Source organism: Nansenia antarctica, assembly GCF_963989245.1.
Source record: "Nansenia antarctica genome assembly, chromosome: 10".
Classification (NCBI taxonomy): domain Eukaryota; kingdom Metazoa; phylum Chordata; class Actinopteri; order Argentiniformes; family Microstomatidae; genus Nansenia; species Nansenia antarctica.
The window spans coordinates 36,263,968-36,285,414 of NC_137680.1; the positions used below are offsets into that span (position 1 = coordinate 36,263,968).

Sequence of the window (21,447 nt, forward strand, 5' to 3'; positions counted from 1 at the left end):
GCGCTGTGCTCGACAACGGTACGGGCTTTGGGGATGGTGAGTCGGACAAGATCACTGGATCTTAGAACGATGACGGGGCGGTGAGAGAGGTGCAGAAGGGATGAGAGGTAGAAAGGTGTTTTGCAAAGTATGGATTTGTAGATAATATGAAGCCAGTGACAGAGCCGTCTGCTGTGAAGAGATGTCCAGTCTACAAGGGTGTACAGATCACAGTGGTGAGTTGTGAAAGGCGCACCAGTGGCAAAACGAATGGCGGAGTGATGGAGTGTGTCGAGTTTCCTGAGGGCAGACTGAGATGCCATCCTATAGATGGTATCGCCATAGTCGAATATGGGCAGGATGGTCATCTTGACAAGGGTATGTTTGGCTGCACGGGTGAAGGAGGGCCTTGTTCCGGTATAAAAAGCTTAGGCGAGCTTTGACTTTTGTCTGCAGGTGCTTTATGTAGGTGGTGAAGGAAAGGGATGAGTCCAGCCAAAGGCCAAGGTATTTGTAACAAGAGACAAACTCCAGCTCGGAACCGTCAACACAGAAGATCTTCGGGGGGCTGCTGACAAGAGGTCTCCGGTCGAAAAGAATGCACTTTGTTTTTTTGGTGTTGAGGAGAAGATGGAGGCGATGAAAAGACTGCTCAATGGAGGTGAGGCTGAGTTGTAGAGTGGAAGCCGCAGAGTGGAGTGAAGGGCCTGCACAATACAAGATGGTGTCGTCAGCATAAAGATGGATCTGGGATTTGCCAGCATCTTTTGCTATATCATTGATGTAGATTGAGAACAACGTTGGTCCCAAGATGGAGCCTTGAGGCACCCCTTTAGAGATGGTGAGATGGTCTGACAAGATATTTTCAGTCTTCACTTGCTGAACTCGGTCAGTTAGATAGCTGGCAAACCAGTTGCAAGAGTTTGTCGAGAGACCAATGTTGGAGAGCCTCTGTAGAAGGATGGAATGGATGACAGAATCAAAGGCCTTAGCTAGGTCGATAAAGGCAGCGATGCAGACCTGCTTGGAGTCCAAGGAAGTGAGAATGTCATCCATAACTTTCAAGGTAGCTGTGATGCACCCGTGGCCAGGCCGGAACCCAGACTGCATGTTGGACAGGATGTTGTTTGAGGCCATGAAGTGGCTGAGCTGTTTGAGAGCCAGCTTCTCCAGGACCTTGGCCAGGCACGGCAAGATGGAGATGGGCCTGTAGCAGTTGGGGTCGGAGCTAGAGCCACCTTTAAAGAGGGGAAAGACCAGCTCGGATTTCCAGTCAGGAGGAAAGACAGACAGCTCAAAAGACATGTTGAATAGCCGTGTGATGGGAGCGGAAATGACAGGTGCAGCAGCTTTCAAAAACATGTTATTCTATTGCAATCAATCAGTCAGGAATACTTTAACATCCTGTCAAAGGTAAACAGTGCTATTCTCCTATAGCCTCAATAAACGATAATAAACTATAATATCAATCAACATTTGGATTAGCAAATAATTATCAAATGAACGGTTCACATTCTGGAACTCTTTTGACATTCAGTATTGTGGTTTTACCACCAGGAACTCTTTTCCCTTCACTCCCCCCCCCCAAAAAAAGGTCATGAGAGGACTTGTTAACTCACAAGTCCAGTCTGACAACCGGTCTGGAGATCCGTCCAGACCTGGTCTGTGACAGTCCTTCGGCACCAGCAGGTATGCTGATACTGGCGTTACCTGGCTCCTGACTGGTGTCCTCACGAACAGGTGAGGCAGGTGCTGTGTCCCCAGCTGGCTGTGGAGCAGGAACTGCCTGGAGGTGGCGTCGGTTGCGGCCGTGTGACACCCCCTGCTGTGTCTCGATGAGATAAGAGCGTGGCGTGACACTCTCGCTGGTCACGACTGCAGGAGCTGTCCAGGTTTTCTGGTGGTCCAGTTTGGTGAGGACCTTACCACCAGGCTGTAGTGGTGTAGTGGTCTCGCCCCATGTCGTCGGTTGTAGTAGAAGGCTTGCTTCCTCTTTTCAGCCTCGTCCTTCTGCTTGATCTGCTGTTTGTCAGGCCATGAGGGTTGCAGGTTCCCCTCGATGGTCGGTAGAGTCGTCCGGATCTTCCGGCCCATTAGAAGTTCAGCTGGGCTGGCCCCCGTTGTACTGCAGGGCGTCGACCTGTAGCACATGAGTGCGATGAGAGGGTCTTTCTGTTTCAGGATTCGCTTAGCAATCTGGACCGCCCTTTCTGCATGACCGTTCCCCTGTGCGTTGTGTGGGCTCGAAGTAATGTGTTCGAAGTCGAGCTTACATGCCAGGTTTCGAAACTCAGCGCTCGTGAATTGAGGTCCATTGTTGCTGACAACCACATCTGGGATGCCGTAGCGGGCGCATGTTCCTTTGAGCTTCAGAGCAACTTGAGTACTGGTTGTCGTCGTCATGTGCAGTATCTCAATATACCTTGAGTAGTAGTCTGAGATGACTAGGTAGTTCTGCTTGTTGTGCTCACAGAGGTCTAGAGCTATACGCTGCCATGGTCTGTCGGGGAGCGGAGTAGATATCAACGGCTCCTTCTGCTGTGCTCTTCTCAAGTCACAACAGGACTGACACGAATAGACAATGTTCTTGAGCTGTGTGGAAATGCCGGGCCACCAGACCGAGGCGTTCGCCCTGTCCCGACACTTTGAGAGTCCTTGATGTCCATCGTGGATTCTATCGAGGATGTCTGCTCTCATTGTCGCTGGTATCACTATGCGGCTTCCTCTGACGACGAGCCTGTCGTACTCTGAAAGTTCATCTCGTGTAGCGAAGTACTCATGTATGTCACTTGGTACTTGGTATGCGTGCTCAGGCCATCCTGACCTGATCACCGTTTGCAGCCTCTCGTCGGCCGCAGTAGCTGCTCGTATGCTGTCCATCTTTCGTGGGCTAGCTGGCACACTGTCCATGACAGCTGCGATGTAACACTCCACCTCAGAGTGTGTGTTTCTCCCGTTCTCAGCATGGCTCAGAGGGCTCCTTGACAGTGTGTCTGCCACTACAAGGGTCTTCCCAGGCGCATAACTAGCTACTTGCTTAAAGCGCATGAGTCGCATGAGAAGTCTCTGGCACCTTAGTGGGACGTTGTCCAAGTCCTTACTGTTCATTAGTGGGACCAGGGGCTTGTGGTCGGTCACTAGATCGAAGGTCTCGAGACCGTAGAGGTATTTCTCAAACCTCTCACAGGCCCAGACACTCGCCAGACATTCTTTCTCGATTTGAGCGTATCTGGTTTCCGCATCCGTCAGCCTCCTGGAACAGTATGCGACTGGCTTCCAATCCTTTCCATGGAGCTGCAGCAGCACGCCGCCGAGCCCGTAGCTGCTTGCATCAGCTGAGACTGCAGTGGGTCGGTTGGCGTCGTAGAATACCAATACTGGTGATGTCATCAGGAGCTCTTTCACCTTCTCAAAGGCGTGTGCTGGGCCCCAGGTCCAGGCTGTCTTGGACTTGAGCAGCTCGTACAGTGGCTGGCCCACTGTGGACAGGTTCGGCACATATTTACCGAGATAGTTTACCATGCCAAGGACACGTTTGAGCTCATGCACGTTCTCTGGTGCTGCGAGCTCTCGGATGGCTTGCACTTTTGCTGGATCAGGCCGCACACCTGTGGCGTCGACCACCTGTCCCAGAAAGCTGAGCTGTGTCTGCCTTAGCTTACACTTCTCCTTGTTGAGCTTGAGCCCAGAAGATTCGACTCTCTCCAGGACCTTCTGGAGACGGAGATCATGTTCTTCCATGTCCTTTCCGTACACGACTATATCGTCCATATAGACTGCGACGCCTTGCAGGCCTTGGAGTGTCTCAGTCATCTTCCTTTGGAATATCTCCGGGGCGCTCGTTATTCCGAACGGCAGGCGCCGGAAACAGTACCTTGCGAATGGAGTGATGAATGTGGTGAGCCGGCTACTCTCGCTGTGCAGAGGTATCTGGAAGAACCCCGAGGCTGCATCCAGGCTGGAGAACACCGTTGCTCCACTCAGCTCGGCTATGATCTCTTCTGGTGTAGGTAGGATGAATCTCTCTCTCTTGACCTGTTCGTTTAGTTTCTTGAGATCAACACATATACGCACCTCTCCGTTCTTCTTGAGCACAGGCACCATAGGGGCACACCAGTCAGTTGGCTCGGTCACCTCCTCTATGATACCGTTCTCCTCCATGCGGCGTAGCTCCTCTCTGACCTTGGGCCTCAGCGGTATTGGGACCCTGCGCGCTGTGTGCACCGCATATGGAGTGGCGTTGTCCTTGAGCTGTATCTTCACAGGCTCCGTCTTGAGTGTGCCATGCTCACCGAAGGCACTATGGACCTCCTCGATACGTTTCACAAGGCCCATCTCTGCTGCTGTGGACCTGCTGAGTAAGTTGTTGACAGACTGTCCTCTGATGACGAACACTGGGAACGAGTATGACTTGCTCTTGTATGTAGTGCTAGCTTGGAATTGTCCTTGACAGTCTAATTGACCCCCTGGGCTGGTGAGTGATACACTGGTCTGTTTCAGTTCCCTCTCTGGAATAAGCATGTTAAAAGTCTCTTCACACATAACACTGGCATCAGCTCCTGTATCAATTTTAAACTTCACTGATGTTGCACCAATGAGAAGCTGCACATTCCACTGCTCAACACTCGTTTTTGCATTCACTGATCCCATGTAGTATTCTTCCTGCTCATCTGTCTCATCCGTTACTTCACTCACCGCTTTGGTTTTGCACTGGCTCTGCCAGTGTCCTGTCCTGTTGCATTTATTGCATGTCGTATTTCGAGCTGGGCACCTCTCTCGGTCAATGTGCTCCGTTTTCCCACACCGGCCGCACTTCCCTCCACACTCCGCGGCTCTTCCTCCTCCCTGGTCATTTTCCGCCATTTTAGATTTTTATTTCGCGCTCCCCGCACTTCTTGTACGGCTGCGGTGGCTACATTAGCCTCCTCCTGTGCATTGACTTGCATGTTAACGGTCTCCGACTGCCGAACAGACTGTATGGTTAGCGCCAAAGTGAGACCTGACATGAGCTGCAATTTACGAGACTGCTCCTTATCCACAATCCCCACTACGATCCGGTCCCGAATGTTCTCATCCCTTACTTCGCCGAACTCACAATGTTCTGATAGGTCTTAAAGAGCTCTGATAAATGTCTCTGCCTGCTCACCATGCCGCTGCACTCTCTGGTAAAAAACGGCGCGCTCGTGGATAATGTTCCGTCAAATTTTGTCATCACAACGTTGTAACTTCGCATGACTTGCTTCGGTAAACGTGAACGATTTTAAGATGTTATCCGCTTCACTCCCCATTGCATATATCAAGGAACATACTTGTATTTCTCCCGCCTTCTTCTTGAGCTCGGTAGCTAGTCGAAATCTCTCAAAGCGCCTTTTCCAGTCGGTCCACTCCGTTGGTTTATCAAAAGAAAAACTATCCGGTGGGTTAAATTTCGCCATGATTTACTGACTTTAGCAAAAAATGGTCCGCTTCTGACACCATGTAATAAATCACGGAGGACTCAACTCAAGGGTTCGTTAACTTTATATATATTCACATGAGCATACAGACACAGTAGCATTAACTATATACCGTCTACTGTCGTAACTCACATGAGCATACAGACACAGTAGCATGAACTATATACCGTCTACTGTCGTAACTCACGCATATCTGTTTACGTCGGTGTCGTGCATATATTACGTATTGTAGTCACGTCAATACTATGACACCGATAATCGGGCGTTTTCTGTCTTTGGTCGGAAAGGGGGCAATCGGGCCAAAATCGGCCAGATAATCTTTATGTGTGTACCCGGCTTAAGTGTGCAAAGCAGTTACACAAACTCAGCAACAGTAAAACAATACTTAACTCAATACATAACTCTGTGCGTTAGTTAACTCTGTGTGTTAGTTAACCCTGTGTGTTAGTTAACTCTGTGTGTTATTTAACTCTGTGTGTTAGTTAACTCTGTGTGTTAGTTAACTCGGTGTGTTATTTAACTCTGTGCGTTAGTTAACTCTGTGCGTTAGTTAACTCTGTGTGTTAGTTAACCCTGTGTTTTAGTTAACTCTGTGTGTTAGTTAACTCTGTGCGTTAGTTAACTCTGTGTGTTAGTTAACCCTGTGTTTTAGTTAACTCTGTGTGTTAGTTAACTCTGTGTGTTAGTTAACTCTGTGTGTTAGTTAACCCTGTGTGTTAGTTAACTCTGTGTGTTAGTTAACTCTGTGTGTTAGTTAACCCTGTGTGTTAGTTAACTCTGTGTGTTAGTTAACTCTGTGTGTTAGTTAACTCTGTGTGTTAGTTAACTCTGTGTGTTAGTTAACTCTGTGTGTTAGTTAACTCTGTGTGTTAGTTAACCCTGTGTGTTAGTTAACTCTGTGTGTTAGTTAACTCTGTGTGTTAGTTAACTCTGTGTGTTAGTTAACTCTGTGTGTTAGTTAACTCTGTGTGTTCTCCAGTATGAGAAGAGCTCGGCTGAGTTGCAGCGTCTGCATGGCTGTCTCAATGAGATTGTGTCTCTCTGGGGCTCCCCTTGGATCTCAGCACTGGACTCCTTCCCACTGCTCAGAGTCTGTGTACAACGCACACACAAACACTACCGCTCTTCTATACATAAATAGAGCTATTTTTGATCATTGTGAAAGTGACAATTGTGTAGTAAAAATGTTGTACAATGTACGTTGTTTTCCTGTTTCTCAAAGAAACTACCCAATCGTCCATTTTCCCGTCTCCTGAGAGAGGTGGCCAGGAGAGATGACATCATAGCAACACATCTGAATGAGTATAAGGTTGGTATGAAATCATTTTACAAGCCCCTTTTTTTTTTCACCTTTATTTAACCAGGATGTCCCTTGAGATTAAAATCCATTTTTCGAGGGAGACCTGGCCAAGAAAGCACCCAGTACGTACACAAGTTACAAAATTGGCGAATAATGATTGCAGGACTAAGTGTTACAATCCCTGAAGATTCAGCACGCAACTTACCTGGAACTTACCTGGAGTGGGTGTGAAGATTACCTCTTGGGTGGGGTTGGATTCGGTGAAGACCACTTGTCACCAGTATGACCCATCCTCAGTTGTATGGCCCCCCGCCTCATATGGTGTTTCGGCCTTTAATACAAGACACCCTCGGTCAACGGGTGGTAATTTGGCAGCCCACACTGTCTCCTTTCGTTTCAGCCACAGCCAGTGACAGCTCCTTTCGGCGACAGCGGCAAGTTCTTTAACTGCCTTCCATTGGGCCTGCCCTCTGATGCCTACTTCCTTCAGGAGCCTTGTGGTGGAACTGGTTACAAAGCCCCTGCATCCAACCTCCACTGGCCCCTGCATCCCACCTCCACTGGCCCCTGCATCCCACCTCCACTGGCCCCTGCATCCCACCTCCACTGGCCCCTGCATCTCACCTCCACTGGCCCCTGCATCCTACTGGCCCCTGCATCCCACCTCCACTGGCCCCTGCATCCCACCTCCACTGGCCCCTGCATCCCACCTCCATTGGCCCCTGCATCCCACCTCCACTGGCCCCTGCATCTCACCTCCACTGGCCCCTGCATCCCATCTCCACTGGCCCCTGCATCCCACCTCCACTGGCCCCTGCATCCCACCTCCACTGGCCCCTGCATCCCACCTCCACTGGCCCCTGCATCCCACCTCCACTGGATACACCTTCGCATTCCAGCCTTAATCCTCTGCTTCAGCTGCCAGGTTGGCATACCGCATCCTTTTCCTTTCCTCTGCCTCATCGATGGCGTCCTCCCAAGGAACCATCAACTCAACAACGAGGACACGCCGGCAGGAGTTGGACCAGAGGGCCAGATCTGGGCGCCGGTCGGTCACTGCAATGTGGGATGGGAAGGTGAGCCTCTGGCTTAGGTCGACACGTATTTCCCAATCCCTGGCTGCATTCAGTGGACCTGTGTCTGGAAGTGAGGAGTTAGTCGGCTTTATCTCTCCTTCCCGGATGAAGGATGTTGGAAAATGGTTTGGGCATTTAGGGGCATGGAGTTGGTTGTTACTCTCTTGTACCTAAGTGCTGAGGCCAGGCATTTCAGTGCTTGGTTGTGGCGCCAGGTGTATCTCCCTTGAGTTAGGCTGGTCTTACTACCCACCAGGGCTGCACACTGGAGACAGGCCGGATCTTCTCCAAACCAGCGATGTCGGTTTGTTGCAGATAAATAATAAATATATATTATGCATAACAAATAACAGACAAGAGATAACAGATACATATTATTAAAAAACATCTTAGGAGTAGCAATTGCACATTTCTTTCACACTCTGTACACTAAGGAATAATACAAATCAGCCACATCAAAAATGTTAAAAATGCCTCTAAATACAGTATGTCTCATCTGTTATCACAACATTTATACTGCTCTAAGTATGTCTCATCTGTTATCACAACATTTATACTGCTCTAAGTATGTCTCATCTGTTATCACAACATTTATACTGCTCTAAGTATGTCTCATCTGTTATCACAACATTTATACTGCTCTAAGTATGTCTCATCTGTTATCACAACATTTATACTGCTCTAAGTATGTCTCATCTGTTATCACAACATTTATACTGCATGCAGGTACACGGCAAACGGTCGGAAGACGCCATCACAGGCTCTCTACTCCAGGTCCTTGAGCAGCCTCTGGACACAGCACAGGGGGTGGTGCGTATTCGCTATCCAAGCACACATATATACACAGTCATGATGCATCCAGTTACCGTAACATTGATGCTGTTTCAGATCAGGTAGTGATACCGTGGTAAAGTAAGGCCTTGTCATGGTCTGTCTGCAGGTCCTGACAGACGTTCATGTCCACATGGCCACAGTGGACCTCCTCATTGGAGGAACGGAGACCACTGCTGCCTGGCTCTGCTGGACCGTAGCCTTCCTACTGCATAGACCAGAGGTACTGTAGCCTTCCTACTGCATAGAGGTACTGTAGCCTTCCTGCTGCATAGACCAAAGGTACTGTAGCCTTCCTGCTGCATAGAGGTACTGTAGCCTTCCTGCTGCATAGAGGTACTGTAGCCTTCCTGCTGCATAGAGGTACTGTACTAGAGTGTATAATGACTCCCCCCCTCCCTCCAGGTGCAGTGTAGAGTGTATAATGACTCCCCCCTCTCTCCAGGTGCAGTGTAGAGTGTATAATGACTCCCCCCCCTCCCTCTAGGTACAGTGTAGAGCAGGGGTCGGCAATTAGGTTTGGCCTCGGGCCCAATTTTTTTTGAGCCACTAGATGGCGGGCCCAACATAATCAAAGGCTAATTTAAGTAATTGATTGTTTAAAAATGTGACACATTCTAATGCTTTGACTTTTCTTTCGACTGTACACATCGCTAGTCAACTAACACAGCTTGTTTTGTGAACCTGCTAACAATGTAAAGTAGTGTTCTAGTTAACTAGGTAGCTGTCCAATCCATTATGTTGCAGTATTTTGGCTTGACTAGCGAGTTTGTGTTGTGATTCTCAACAACGTTGAAACGTAGTTTCACACTTTTCCATATTTTTGAATAATAAATGTGTGGACTGACGATGTAGCGTAGCCTAACTTATTCTAATAATTATGTAACATAGTTTCATTCTGATAATTATTCCCCCCTCCTCCCAGACAAGGTCACATTATTATTATTGGATTGGTTGTTTGCGTGCCGGGTGAAGTTAGCCAAACAGTTAACCTGCTAGCAAGAGAAACATAATGTCACTCTCCAAAGGTCTAAAGAGGAAAGTTGACGGTGGAAACAGGGCATTTAAAGAGGAATGGACAGCGAACTATACGTTCATCCTACCTGGTTTCATCAATGCAAAGCCGTTGTGAGAGACATTTTCCGTGCTCACAATGTTCCCTTTCTATACATGCGAGTCGTCCTTTTCGTCAATGAATGCGATAAAGACGCACGAGAGGAATCGATGGATGCATAAAAACCTTGAGAACTGCCTGTGGATTAAAGTGACATCAATATCACCAGATATCAAGCAAATACTGACCGATGGGAGATGCTTTTTGTTTGCGCCGATTTTGTTTTCAATGTTTTTCAGAAAATTAAACAGAATTTGCGTTGTTACTGTTCATATGTGTGTTGCAGTCACATATACGTAAACATTACGTTTGAATGGCTTACTGAGCTCGTGTTATTTTGTTCAAACCACACACGGTATGTCGGCTATTTCAGCACCGTGACGCGTTGTCCACCTGCTTATGATTCACTCTGAGGGGTTCAGCGTCAGTGCGCTTCGGTGCACCTTGCTGCCTGATTGTCTGTCCCTGTGTCATTCACTCTCAACATGGATAAAAGTACAATAAGCATTATTCAGGTGGAGGTAGATTCTCTATTCGGACATTATAGGCGCTATATGTGGGACAGTCGGTCCGATATTATTATAAAAATAAAATAAAAAGTGGATTCTCAAAATAATCTGCTGGGCCAAATATTATTGGTGACGGGCCAGCAATGGCCCACGGGCCGCCTATTGCCGACCCCTGGTGTAGAGTGTATAATGACTCCCCCCCCTCCCTCCAGGTGCAGTGTAGAGTGTATAATGACTCCCCCCCCCCTCCCTCCAGGTGCAGTGTAGAGTGTATAATGACTCCCCCTCCCTCCAGGTGCAGTGTAGAGTGTATAATGACTCCCCCCTCCCTCCAGGTGCAGTGTAGAGTGTATAATGACTCCCCCCCCCCTCCAGGTGCAGTGTAGAGTGTATAATGACTCCCCCCCCCCTCCCTCCAGGTGCAGTGTAGAGTGTATAATGACTCCCCCTCCCTCCAGGTGCAGTGTAGAGTGTATAATGACTCCCCCCTCCCTCCAGGTGCAGTGTAGAGTGTATAATGACTCCCCCCTCCCTCCAGGTGCAGTGTAGAGTGTATAATGACTCCCCCCTCCCTCCAGGTGCAGTGTAGAGTGTATAATGACTCCCCCCTCCCTCCAGGTGCAGTGTAGAGTGTATAATGACTCCCCCTCCCTCCAGGTGCAGTGTAGAGTGTATAATGACTCCCCCCCCCCTCCCTCCAGGTGCAGTGTAGAGTGTATAATGACTCCCCCCCTCCCTCCAGGTGCAGTGTAGAGTGTATAATGACTCCCCTCCCTCCAGGTGCAGTGTAGAGTGTATAATGACTCCCCCCCCCTCCAGGTGCAGTGTAGAGTGTATAATGACTCCCCCCCCCCTCCAGGTGCAGTGTAGAGTGTATAATGACTCCCCCCTCCCTCCAGGTGCAGTGTAGAGTGTATAATGACTCCCCCCCCCTCCCTCCAGGTGCAGTGTAGAGTGTATAATGACTCCCCCCCCCCCCTCCCTCCAGGTGCAGTGTAGAGTGTATAATGACTCCCCCCCTCCCTCCAGGTGCAGTGTAGAGTGTATAATGACTCCCCCCCCTCCCTCCAGGTGCAGTGTAGAGTGTATAATGACTCCCCCCCTCCCTCCAGGTGCAGTGTAGAGTGTATAATGACTCCCCCCCCTCCCTCCAGGTGCAGTGTAGAGTGTATAATGACTCCCCCCCTCCCTCCAGGTGTAGTGTAGAGTGTATAATGACTCCCCCCCCTCCCTCCAGGTGCAGTGTAGAGTGTATAATGACTCCCCCCCTCCCTCCAGGTGCAGTGTAGAGTGTATAATGACTCCCCCCCCCTCCAGGTGCAGTGCAGAGTGTATAATGACTCCCCCTCCCTCCAGGTGCAGTGTAGAGTGTATAATGACTCCCCCCCTCCCTCCAGGTGCAGTGTAGAGTGTATAATGACTCCCCCCCCCCTCCCTCCAGGTGCAGTGTAGAGTGTATAATGACTCCCCCTCCCTCCAGGTGCAGTGTAGAGTGTATAATGACTCCCCTCCCTCCAGGTGCAGTGTAGAGTGTATAATGACTCCCCCCCCCCCCTCCAGGTGCAGTGTAGAGTGTATAATGACTCCCCCCCCCTCCAGGTGCAGTGTAGAGTGTATAATGACTCCCCCCTCCCTCCAGGTGCAGTGTAGAGTGTATAATGACTCCCCCCCCCCTCCAGGTGCAGTGTAGAGTGTATAATGACTCCCCCCTCCCTCCAGGTGCAGTGTAGAGTGTATAATGACTCCCCCCCCTCCCTCCAGGTGCAGTGTAGAGTGTATAATGACTCCCCCCCCCCCTCCCTCCAGGTGCAGTGTAGAGTGTATAATGACTCCCCCCCCCTCCAGGTGCAGTGTAGAGTGTATAATGACTCCCCCTCCCTCCAGGTGCAGTGTAGAGTGTATAATGACTCCCCCCCCCCTCCAGGTGCAGTGTAGAGTGTATAATGACTCCCCCCTCCCTCCAGGTGCAGTGTAGAGTGTATAATGACTCCCCCCCCCTCCAGGTGCAGTGTAGAGTGTATAATGACTCCCCCCCCCTCCCTCCAGGTGCAGTGTAGAGTGTATAATGACTCCCCCCCTCCCTCCAGGTGCAGTGTAGAGTGTATAATGACTCCCCCCCTCCCTCCAGGTGCAGTGTAGAGTGTATAATGACTCCCCCCTCCCTCCAGGTGCAGTGTAGAGTGTATAATGACTCCCCCCCTCCCTCCAGGTGCAGTGTAGAGTGTATAATGACTCCCCCCCCTCCCTCCAGGTGCAGTGTAGAGTGTATAATGACTCCCCCTCCCTCCAGGTGCAGTGTAGAGTGTATAATGACTCCCCCCCCCTCCAGGTGCAGTGTAGAGTGTATAATGACTCCCCCCCCTCCCTCCAGGTGCAGTGTAGAGTGTATAATGACTCCCCCCCCCCTCCAGGTGCAGTGTAGAGTGTATAATGACTCCCCCCCCCCTCCAGGTGCAGTGTAGAGTGTATAATGACTCCCCCCCTCCCTCCAGGTGCAGTGTAGAGTGTATAATGACTCCCCCCCCCTCCCTCCAGGTGCAGTGTAGAGTGTATAATGACTCCCCCCTCCCTCCAGGTGCAGTGTAGAGTGTATAATGACTCCCCCCCCTCCCTCCAGGTGCAGTGTAGAGTGTATAATGACTCCCCCCCCCCCCTCCAGGTGCAGTGTAGAGTGTATAATGACTCCCCCCCCCTCCCTCCAGGTGCAGTGTAGAGTGTATAATGACTCCCCCCCCTCCCTCCAGGTGCAGTGTAGAGTGTATAATGACTCCCCCCTCCCTCCAGGTGCAGTGTAGAGTGTATAATGACTCCCCCCCTCCCTCCAGGTGCAGTGTAGAGTGTATAATGACTCCCCCCCTCCCTCCAGGTGCAGTGTAGAGTGTATAATGACTCCCCCCCCCCTCCCTCCAGGTGCAGTGTAGAGTGTATAATGACTCCCCCCCCCTCCAGGTGCAGTGTAGAGTGTATAATGACTCCCCCCCTCCCTCCAGGTGCAGTGTAGAGTGTATAATGACTCCCCCCTCCCTCCAGGTGCAGTGTAGAGTGTATAATGACTCCCCCCCTCCCTCCAGGTGCAGTGTAGAGTGTATAATGACTCCCCCCCCCTCCAGGTGCAGTGTAGAGTGTATAATGACTCCCCCCTCCCTCCAGGTGCAGTGTAGAGTATATAATGACTCCCCCCTCCCTCCAGGTGCAGTGTAGAGTGTATAATGACTCCCCCCTCCCTCCAGGTGCAGTGTAGAGTGTATAATGACTCCCCCTCCCTCCAGGTGCAGTGTAGAGTGTATAATGACTCCCCCCTCCCTCCAGGTGCAGTGTAGAGTGTATAATGACTCCCCCCCTCCCTCCAGGTGCAGTGTAGAGTGTATAATGACTCCCCCTCCCTCCAGGTGCAGTGTAGAGTGTATAATGACTCCCCCCCCCCCTCCAGGTGCAGTGTAGAGTGTATAATGACTCCCCCTCCCTCCAGGTGCAGTGTAGAGTGTATAATGACTCCCCCCCTCCCTCCAGGTGCAGTGTAGAGTGTATAATGACTCCCCCCTCCCTCCAGGTGCAGTGTAGAGTGTATAATGACTCCCCCCCTCCCTCCAGGTGCAGTGTAGAGTGTATAATGACTCCCCCTCCCTCCAGGTGCAGTGTAGAGTGTATAATGACTCCCCCTCCCTCCAGGTGCAGTGTAGAGTGTATAATGACTCCCCCCTCCCTCCCTCCAGGTGCAGTGTAGAGTGTATAATGACTCCCCCCCCCTCCAGGTGCAGTGTAGAGTGTATAATGACTCCCCCCCCCTCCAGGTGCAGTGTAGAGTGTATAATGACTCCCCCCCCCTCCAGGTGCAGTGTAGAGTGTATAATGACTCCCCCCCTCCCTCCAGGTGCAGTGTAGAGTGTATAATGACTCCCCCCTCCCTCCAGGTGCAGTGTAGAGTGTATAATGACTCCCCCCCCCCCCTCCAGGTGCAGTGTAGAGTGTATAATGACTCCCCCTCCCTCCAGGTGCAGTGTAGAGTGTATAATGACTCCCCCCCCTCCCTCCAGGTGCAGTGTAGAGTGTATAATGACTCCCCCCTCCCTCCAGGTGCAGTGTAGAGTGTATAATGACTCCCCCCTCCCTCCCTCCAGGTGCAGTGTAGAGTGTATAATGACTCCCCCCCCCTCCAGGTGCAGTGTAGAGTGTATAATGACTCCCCCCCCCTCCAGGTGCAGTGTAGAGTGTATAATGACTCCCCCCCCCTCCCTCCAGGTGCAGTGTAGAGTGTATAATGACTCCCCCCTCCCTCCAGGTGCAGTGTAGAGTGTATAATGACTCCCCCCTCCCTCCAGGTGCAGTGTAGAGTGTATAATGACTCCCCCCTCCCTCCAGGTGCAGTGTAGAGTGTATAATGACTCCCCCTCCCTCCAGGTGCAGTGTAGAGTGTATAATGACTCCCCCCTCCCTCCAGGTGCAGTGTAGAGTGTATAATGACTCCCCCCCCCTCCCTCCAGGTGCAGTGTAGAGTGTATAATGACTCCCCCCCCCCCCTCCAGGTGCAGTGTAGAGTGTATAATGACTCCCCCCCCCTCCCTCCAGGTGCAGTGTAGAGTGTATAATGACTCCCCCCCTCCCTCCAGGTGCAGTGTAGAGTGTATAATGACTCCCCCCCCCTCCAGGTGCAGTGTAGAGTGTATAATGACTCCCCCCCCCCCCTCCAGGTGCAGTGTAGAGTGTATAATGACTCCCCCCCTCCCTCCAGGTGCAGTGTAGAGTGTATAATGACTCCCCCCCCCTCCAGGTGCAGTGTAGAGTGTATAATGACTCCCCCCCTCCCTCCAGGTGCAGTGTAGAGTGTATAATGACTCCCCCCCTCCCTCCAGGTGCAGTGTAGAGTGTATAATGACTCCCCCCCCCTCCCTCCAGGTGCAGTGTAGAGTGTATAATGACTCCCCCCCCCCTCCAGGTGCAGTGTAGAGTGTATAATGACTCCCCCCCCCCTCCCTCCAGGTGCAGTGTAGAGTGTATAATGACTCCCCCCCCCCTCCAGGTGCAGTGTAGAGTGTATAATGACTCCCCCCCTCCCTCCAGGTGCAGTGTAGAGTGTATAATGACTCCCCCCCCCCCCTCCAGGTGCAGTGTAGAGTGTATAATGACTCCCCCCCTCCCTCCAGGTGCAGTGTAGAGTGTATAATGACTCCCCCCCTCCCTCCAGGTGCAGTGTAGAGTGTATAATGACTCCCCCCCCTCCCTCCAGGTGCAGTGTAGAGTGTATAATGACTCCCCCCCTCCCTCCAGGTGCAGTGTAGAGTGTATAATGACTCCCCCCTCCCTCCAGGTGCAGTGTAGAGTGTATAATGACTCCCCCCCCTCCCTCCAGGTGCAGTGTAGAGTGTATAATGACTCCCCCCCTCCCTCCAGGTGCAGTGTAGAGTGTATAATGACTCCCCCCCCTCCCTCCAGGTGCAGTGTAGAGTGTATAATGACTCCCCCCCCTCCCTCCAGGTGCAGTGTAGAGTGTATAATGACTCCCCCCTCCCTCCAGGTGCAGTGTAGAGTGTATAATGACTCCCCCCCCCTCCAGGTGCAGTGTAGAGTGTATAATGACTCCCCCCCCTCCCTCCAGGTGCAGTGTAGAGTGTATAATGACTCCCCCCCTCCCTCCAGGTGCAGTGTAGAGTGTATAATGACTCCCCCCCCCTCCAGGTGCAGTGTAGAGTGTATAATGACTCCCCCCCTCCCTCCAGGTGCAGTGTAGAGTGTATAATGACTCCCCCCCTCCCTCCAGGTGCAGTGTAGAGTGTATAATGACTCCCCCCCCCCTCCAGGTGCAGTGCAGAGTGTATAATGACTCCCCCCCTCCCTCCAGGTGCAGTGTAGAGTGTATAATGACTCCCCCCCCCCTCCAGGTGCAGTGTAGAGTGTATAATGACTCCCCCCCCCCTCCAGGTGCAGTGTAGAGTGTATAATGACTCCCCCCCCCCCTCCAGGTGCAGTGTAGAGTGTATAATGACTCCCCCCCCCCTCCAGGTGCAGTGTAGAGTGTATAATGACTCCCCCCTCCCTCCAGGTGCAGTGTAGAGTGTATAATGACTCCCCCCCTCCCTCCAGGTGCAGTGTAGAGTGTATAATGACTCCCCCCCTCCCTCCAGGTGCAGTGTAGAGTGTATAATGACTCCCCCCCTCCCTCCAGGTGCAGTGTAGAGTGTATAATGACTCCCCCCCTCCCTCCAGGTGCAGTGTAGAGTGTATAATGACTCCCCCCCTCCCTCCAGGTGCAGTGTAGAGTGTATAATGACTCCCCCCCCCCTCCAGGTGCAGTGTAGAGTGTATAATGACTCCCCCCCCCTCCAGGTGCAGTGTAGAGTGTATAATGACTCCCCCCTCCCTCCAGGTGCAGTGTAGAGTGTATAATGACTCCCCCCCTCCCTCCAGGTGCAGTGTAGAGTGTATAATGACTCCCCCCCCTCCCTCCAGGTGCAGTGTAGAGTGTATAATGACTCCCCCCCTCCCTCCAGGTGCAGTGTAGAGTGTATAATGACTCCCCCCCTCCCTCCAGGTGCAGTGTAGAGTGTATAATGACTCCCCCCCTCCCTCCAGGTGCAGTGTAGAGTGTATAATGACTCCCCCCTCCCTCCAGGTGCAGTGTAGAGTGTATAATGACTCCCCCCCTCCCTCCAGGTGCAGTGTAGAGTGTATAATGACTCCCCCCTCCCTCCAGGTGCAGTGTAGAGTGTATAATGACTCCCCCCCCCTCCAGGTGCAGTGTAGAGTGTATAATGACTCCCCCCCTCCCTCCAGGTGCAGTGTAGAGTGTATAATGACTCCCCCCCCTCCCTCCAGGTGCAGTGTAGAGTGTATAATGACTCCCCCCCCTCCCTCCAGGTGCAGTGTAGAGTGTATAATGACTCCCCCCTCCCTCCAGGTGCAGTGTAGAGTGTATAATGACTCCCCCCCCCCTCCAGGTGCAGTGTAGAGTGTATAATGACTCCCCCCTCCCTCCAGGTGCAGTGTAGAGTGTATAATGACTCCCCCCCCCTCCAGGTGCAGTGTAGAGTGTATAATGACTCCCCCCCTCCCTCCAGGTGCAGTGTAGAGTGTATAATGACTCCCCCCTCCCTCCAGGTGCAGTGTAGAGTGTATAATGACTCCCCCCTCCCTCCAGGTGCAGTGTAGAGTGTATAATGACTCCCCCCCCCCTCCAGGTGCAGTGTAGAGTGTATAATGACTCCCCCCCCTCCCTCCAGGTGCAGTGTAGAGTGTATAATGACTCCCCCCTCCCTCCAGGTGCAGTGTAGAGTGTATAATGACTCCCCCCCCCTCCAGGTGCAGTGTAGAGTGTATAATGACTCCCCCCTCCCTCCAGGTGCAGTGTAGAGTGTATAATGACTCCCCCCCTCCCTCCAGGTGCAGTGTAGAGTGTATAATGACTCCCCCCCCCCTCCAGGTGCAGTGTAGAGTGTATAATGACTCCCCCCCCCTCCAGGTGCAGTGTAGAGTGTATAATGACTCCCCCCCCCCCCTCCAGGTGCAGTGTAGAGTGTATAATGACTCCCCCCTCCCTCCAGGTGCAGTGTAGAGTGTATAATGACTCCCCCCCCTCCCTCCAGGTGCAGTGTAGAGTGTATAATGACTCCCCCCCCCTCCAGGTGCAGTGTAGAGTGTATAATGACTCCCCCCTCCCTCCAGGTGCAGTGTAGAGTGTATAATGACTCCCCCCCCTCCCTCCAGGTGCAGTGTAGAGTGTATAATGACTCCCCCCTCCCTCCAGGTGCAGTGTAGAGTGTATAATGACTCCCCCCTCCCTCCAGGTGCAGTGTAGAGTGTATAATGACTCCCCCTCCCTCCAGGTGCAGTGTAGAGTGTATAATGACTCCCCCCCTCCCTCCAGGTGCAGTGTAGAGTGTATAATGACTCCCCCCCCTCCCTCCAGGTGCAGTGTAGAGTGTATAATGACTCCCCCCCCTCCCTCCAGGTGCAGTGTAGAGTGTATAATGACTCCCCCCCTCCCTCCAGGTGCAGTGTAGAGTGTATAATGACTCCCCCCCCCCTCCAGGTGCAGTGTAGAGTGTATAATGACTCCCCCCCTCCCTCCAGGTGCAGTGTAGAGTGTATAATGACTCCCCCCCTCCCTCCAGGTGCAGTGTAGAGTGTATAATGACTCCCCCCTCCCTCCAGGTGCAGTGTAGAGTGTATAATGACTCCCCCCCCCTCCAGGTGCAGTGTAGAGTGTATAATGACTCCCCCCCCTCCCTCCAGGTGCAGTGTAGAGTGTATAATGACTCCCCCCTCCCTCCAGGTGCAGTGTAGAGTGTATAATGACTCCCCCCCTCCCTCCAGGTGCAGTGTAGAGTGTATAATGACTCCCCCCCTCCCTCCAGGTGCAGTGTAGAGTGTATAATGACTCCCCCCCTCCCTCCAGGTGCAGTGTAGAGTGTATAATGACTCCCCCCTCCCTCCAGGTGCAGTGTAGAGTGTATAATGACTCCCCCCCTCCCTCCAGGTGCAGTGTAGAGTGTATAATGACTCCCCCCCTCCCTCCAGGTGCAGTGTAGAGTGTATAATGACTCCCCCCTCCCTCCAGGTGCAGTGTAGAGTGTATAATGACTCCCCCCCCCCCTCCAGGTGCAGTGTAGAGTGTATAATGACTCCCCCCTCCCTCCAGGTGCAGTGTAGAGTGTATAATGACTCCCCCCCTCCCCTCCAGGTGCAGTGTAGAGTGTATAATGACTCCCCCCTCCCTCCAGGTGCAGTGTAGAGTGTATAATGACTCCCCCCCCTCCCTCCAGGTGCAGTGTAGAGTGTATAATGACTCCCCCCCTCCCTCCAGGTGCAGTGTAGAGTGTATAATGACTCCCCCCCTCCCTCCAGGTGCAGTGTAGAGTGTATAATGACTCCCCCCCTCCCTCCAGGTGCAGTGTAGAGTGTATAATGACTCCCCCCCTCCCTCCAGGTGCAGTGTAGAGTGTATAATGACTCCCCCCCCCTCCCTCCAGGTGCAGTGTAGAGTGTATAATGACTCCCCCCCCCCCTCCAGGTGCAGTGTAGAGTGTATAATGACTCCCCCCCTCCCTCCAGGTGCAGTGTAGAGTGTATAATGACTCCCCCCTCCCTCCAGGTGCAGTGTAGAGTGTATAATGACTCCCCCCCTCCCTCCAGGTGCAGTGTAGAGTGTATAATGACTCCCCCCCTCCCTCCAGGTGCAGTGTAGAGTGTATAATGACTCCCCCCCTCCCTCCAGGTGCAGTGTAGAGTGTATAATGACTCCCCCCCTCCCTCCAGGTGCAGTGTAGAGTGTATAATGACTCCCCCCCCTCCCTCCAGGTGCAGTGTAGAGTGTATAATGACTCCCCCCCTCCCTCCAGGTGCAGTGTAGAGTGTATAATGACTCCCCCCTCCCTCCAGGTGCAGTGTAGAGTGTATAATGACTCCCCCCTCCCTCCAGGTGCAGTGTAGAGTGTATAATGACTCCCCCCCCCTCCCTCCAGGTGCAGTGTAGAGTGTATAATGACTCCCCCCCTCCCTCCAGGTGCAGTGTAGAGTGTATAATGACTCCCCCCCTCCCTCCAGGTGCAGTGTAGAGTGTATAATGACTCCCCCCCTCCCTCCAGGTGCAGTGTAGAGTGTATAATGACTCCCCCCCCCTCCCTCCAGGTGCAGTGTAGAGTGTATAATGACTCCCCCCCTCCCTCCAGGTGCAGTGTAGAGTGTATAATGACTCCCCCCCTCCCTCCAGGTGCAGTGTAGAGTGTATAATGACTCCCCCCCTCCCTCCAGGTGCAGTGTAGAGTGTATAATGACTCCCCCCTCCCTCCAGGTGCAGTGTAGAGTGTATAATGACTCCCCCCTCCCTCCAGGTGCAGTGTAGAGTGTATAATGACTCCCCCCCCTCCCTCCAGGTGCAGTGTAGAGTGTATAATGACTCCCCCCCTCCCTCCAGGTGCAGTGTAGAGTGTATAATGACTCCCCCCCTCCAGGTGCAGTGTAGAGTGTATAATGACTCCCCCCCTCCCTCCAGGTGCAGTGTAGAGTGTATAATGACTCCCCCCCTCCCTCCAGGTGCAGTGTAGAGTGTATAATGACTCCCCCCCCTCCCTCCAGGTGCAGTGTAGAGTGTATAATGACTCCCCCCTCCCTCCAGGTGCAGTGTAGAGTGTATAATGACTCCCCCCTCCCTCCAGGTGCAGTGTAGAGTGTATAATGACTCCCCCCTCCCTCCAGGTGCAGTGTAGAGTGTATAATGACTCCCCCTCCCTCCAGGTGCAGTGTAGAGTGTATAATGACTCCCCCCCCTCCCTCCAGGTGCAGTGTAGAGTGTATAATGACTCCCCCCTCCCTCCAGGTGCAGTGTAGAGTGTATAATGACTCCCCCCCCCTCCAGGTGCAGTGTAGAGTGTATAATGACTCCCCCCTCCCTCCAGGTGCAGTGTAGAGTGTATAATGACTCCCCCCCTCCCTCCAGGTGCAGTGTAGAGTGTATAATGACTCCCCCCCCCCTCCAGGTGCAGTGTAGAGTGTATAATGACTCCCCCCCTCCCTCCAGGTGCAGTGTAGAGTGTATAATGACTCCCCCCTCCCTCCAGGTGCAGTGTAGAGTGTATAATGACTCCCCCCTCCCTCCAGGTGCAGTGTAGAGTGTATAATGACTCCCCCCTCCCTCCAGGTGCAGTGTAGAGTGTATAATGACTCCCCCCTCCCTCCAGGTGCAGTGTAGAGTGTATAATGACTCCCCCCCTCCCTCCAGGTGCAGTGTAGAGTGTATAATGACTCCCCCCTCCCTCCAGGTGCAGTGTAGAGTGTATAATGACTCCCCCCCCCCTCCAGGTGCAGTGTAGAGTGTATAATGACTCCCCCCTCCCTCCAGGTGCAGTGTAGAGTGTATAATGACTCCCCCCCCCTCCCTCCAGGTGCAGTGTAGAGTGTATAATGACTCCCCCCCCCCTCCAGGTGCAGTGTACAGTGTATAATGACTCCCCCCCTCCCTCCAGGTGCAGTGTAGAGTGTATAATGACTCCCCCCCCCTCCAGGTGCAGTGTAGAGTGTATAATGACTCCCCCCCTCCCTCCAGGTGCAGTGTAGAGTGTATAATGACTCCCCCCCCCCTCCAGGTGCAGTGTAGAGTGTATAATGACTCCCCCCCCTCCCTCCAGGTGCAGTGTAGAGTGTATAATGACTCCCCCCTCCCTCCAGGTGCAGTGTAGAGTGTATAATGACT

At 52.4% G+C, this 21,447-nt stretch overlaps 1 protein-coding gene across 1 annotated transcript in view; it reads left to right on the plus strand.

The window, feature by feature from the left end:
• cyp21a2 (cytochrome P450, family 21, subfamily A, polypeptide 2) overlaps nucleotides 1-21,447 on the plus strand; it is a gene marked incomplete at both ends in the record, with an annotated part of 44,327 nt that overhangs the window by 10,088 nt on the left and 12,792 nt on the right. Inside the window, 3 exons of the mRNA XM_080541248.1 lie at nucleotides 6,415-6,525; nucleotides 6,658-6,744; nucleotides 8,752-8,865. Of these exons, the coding sequence (XP_080397374.1) occupies nucleotides 6,415-6,525; nucleotides 6,658-6,744; nucleotides 8,752-8,865 (312 nt within the window). The remainder of the gene's footprint in view (nucleotides 1-6,414; nucleotides 6,526-6,657; nucleotides 6,745-8,751; nucleotides 8,866-21,447) is intronic.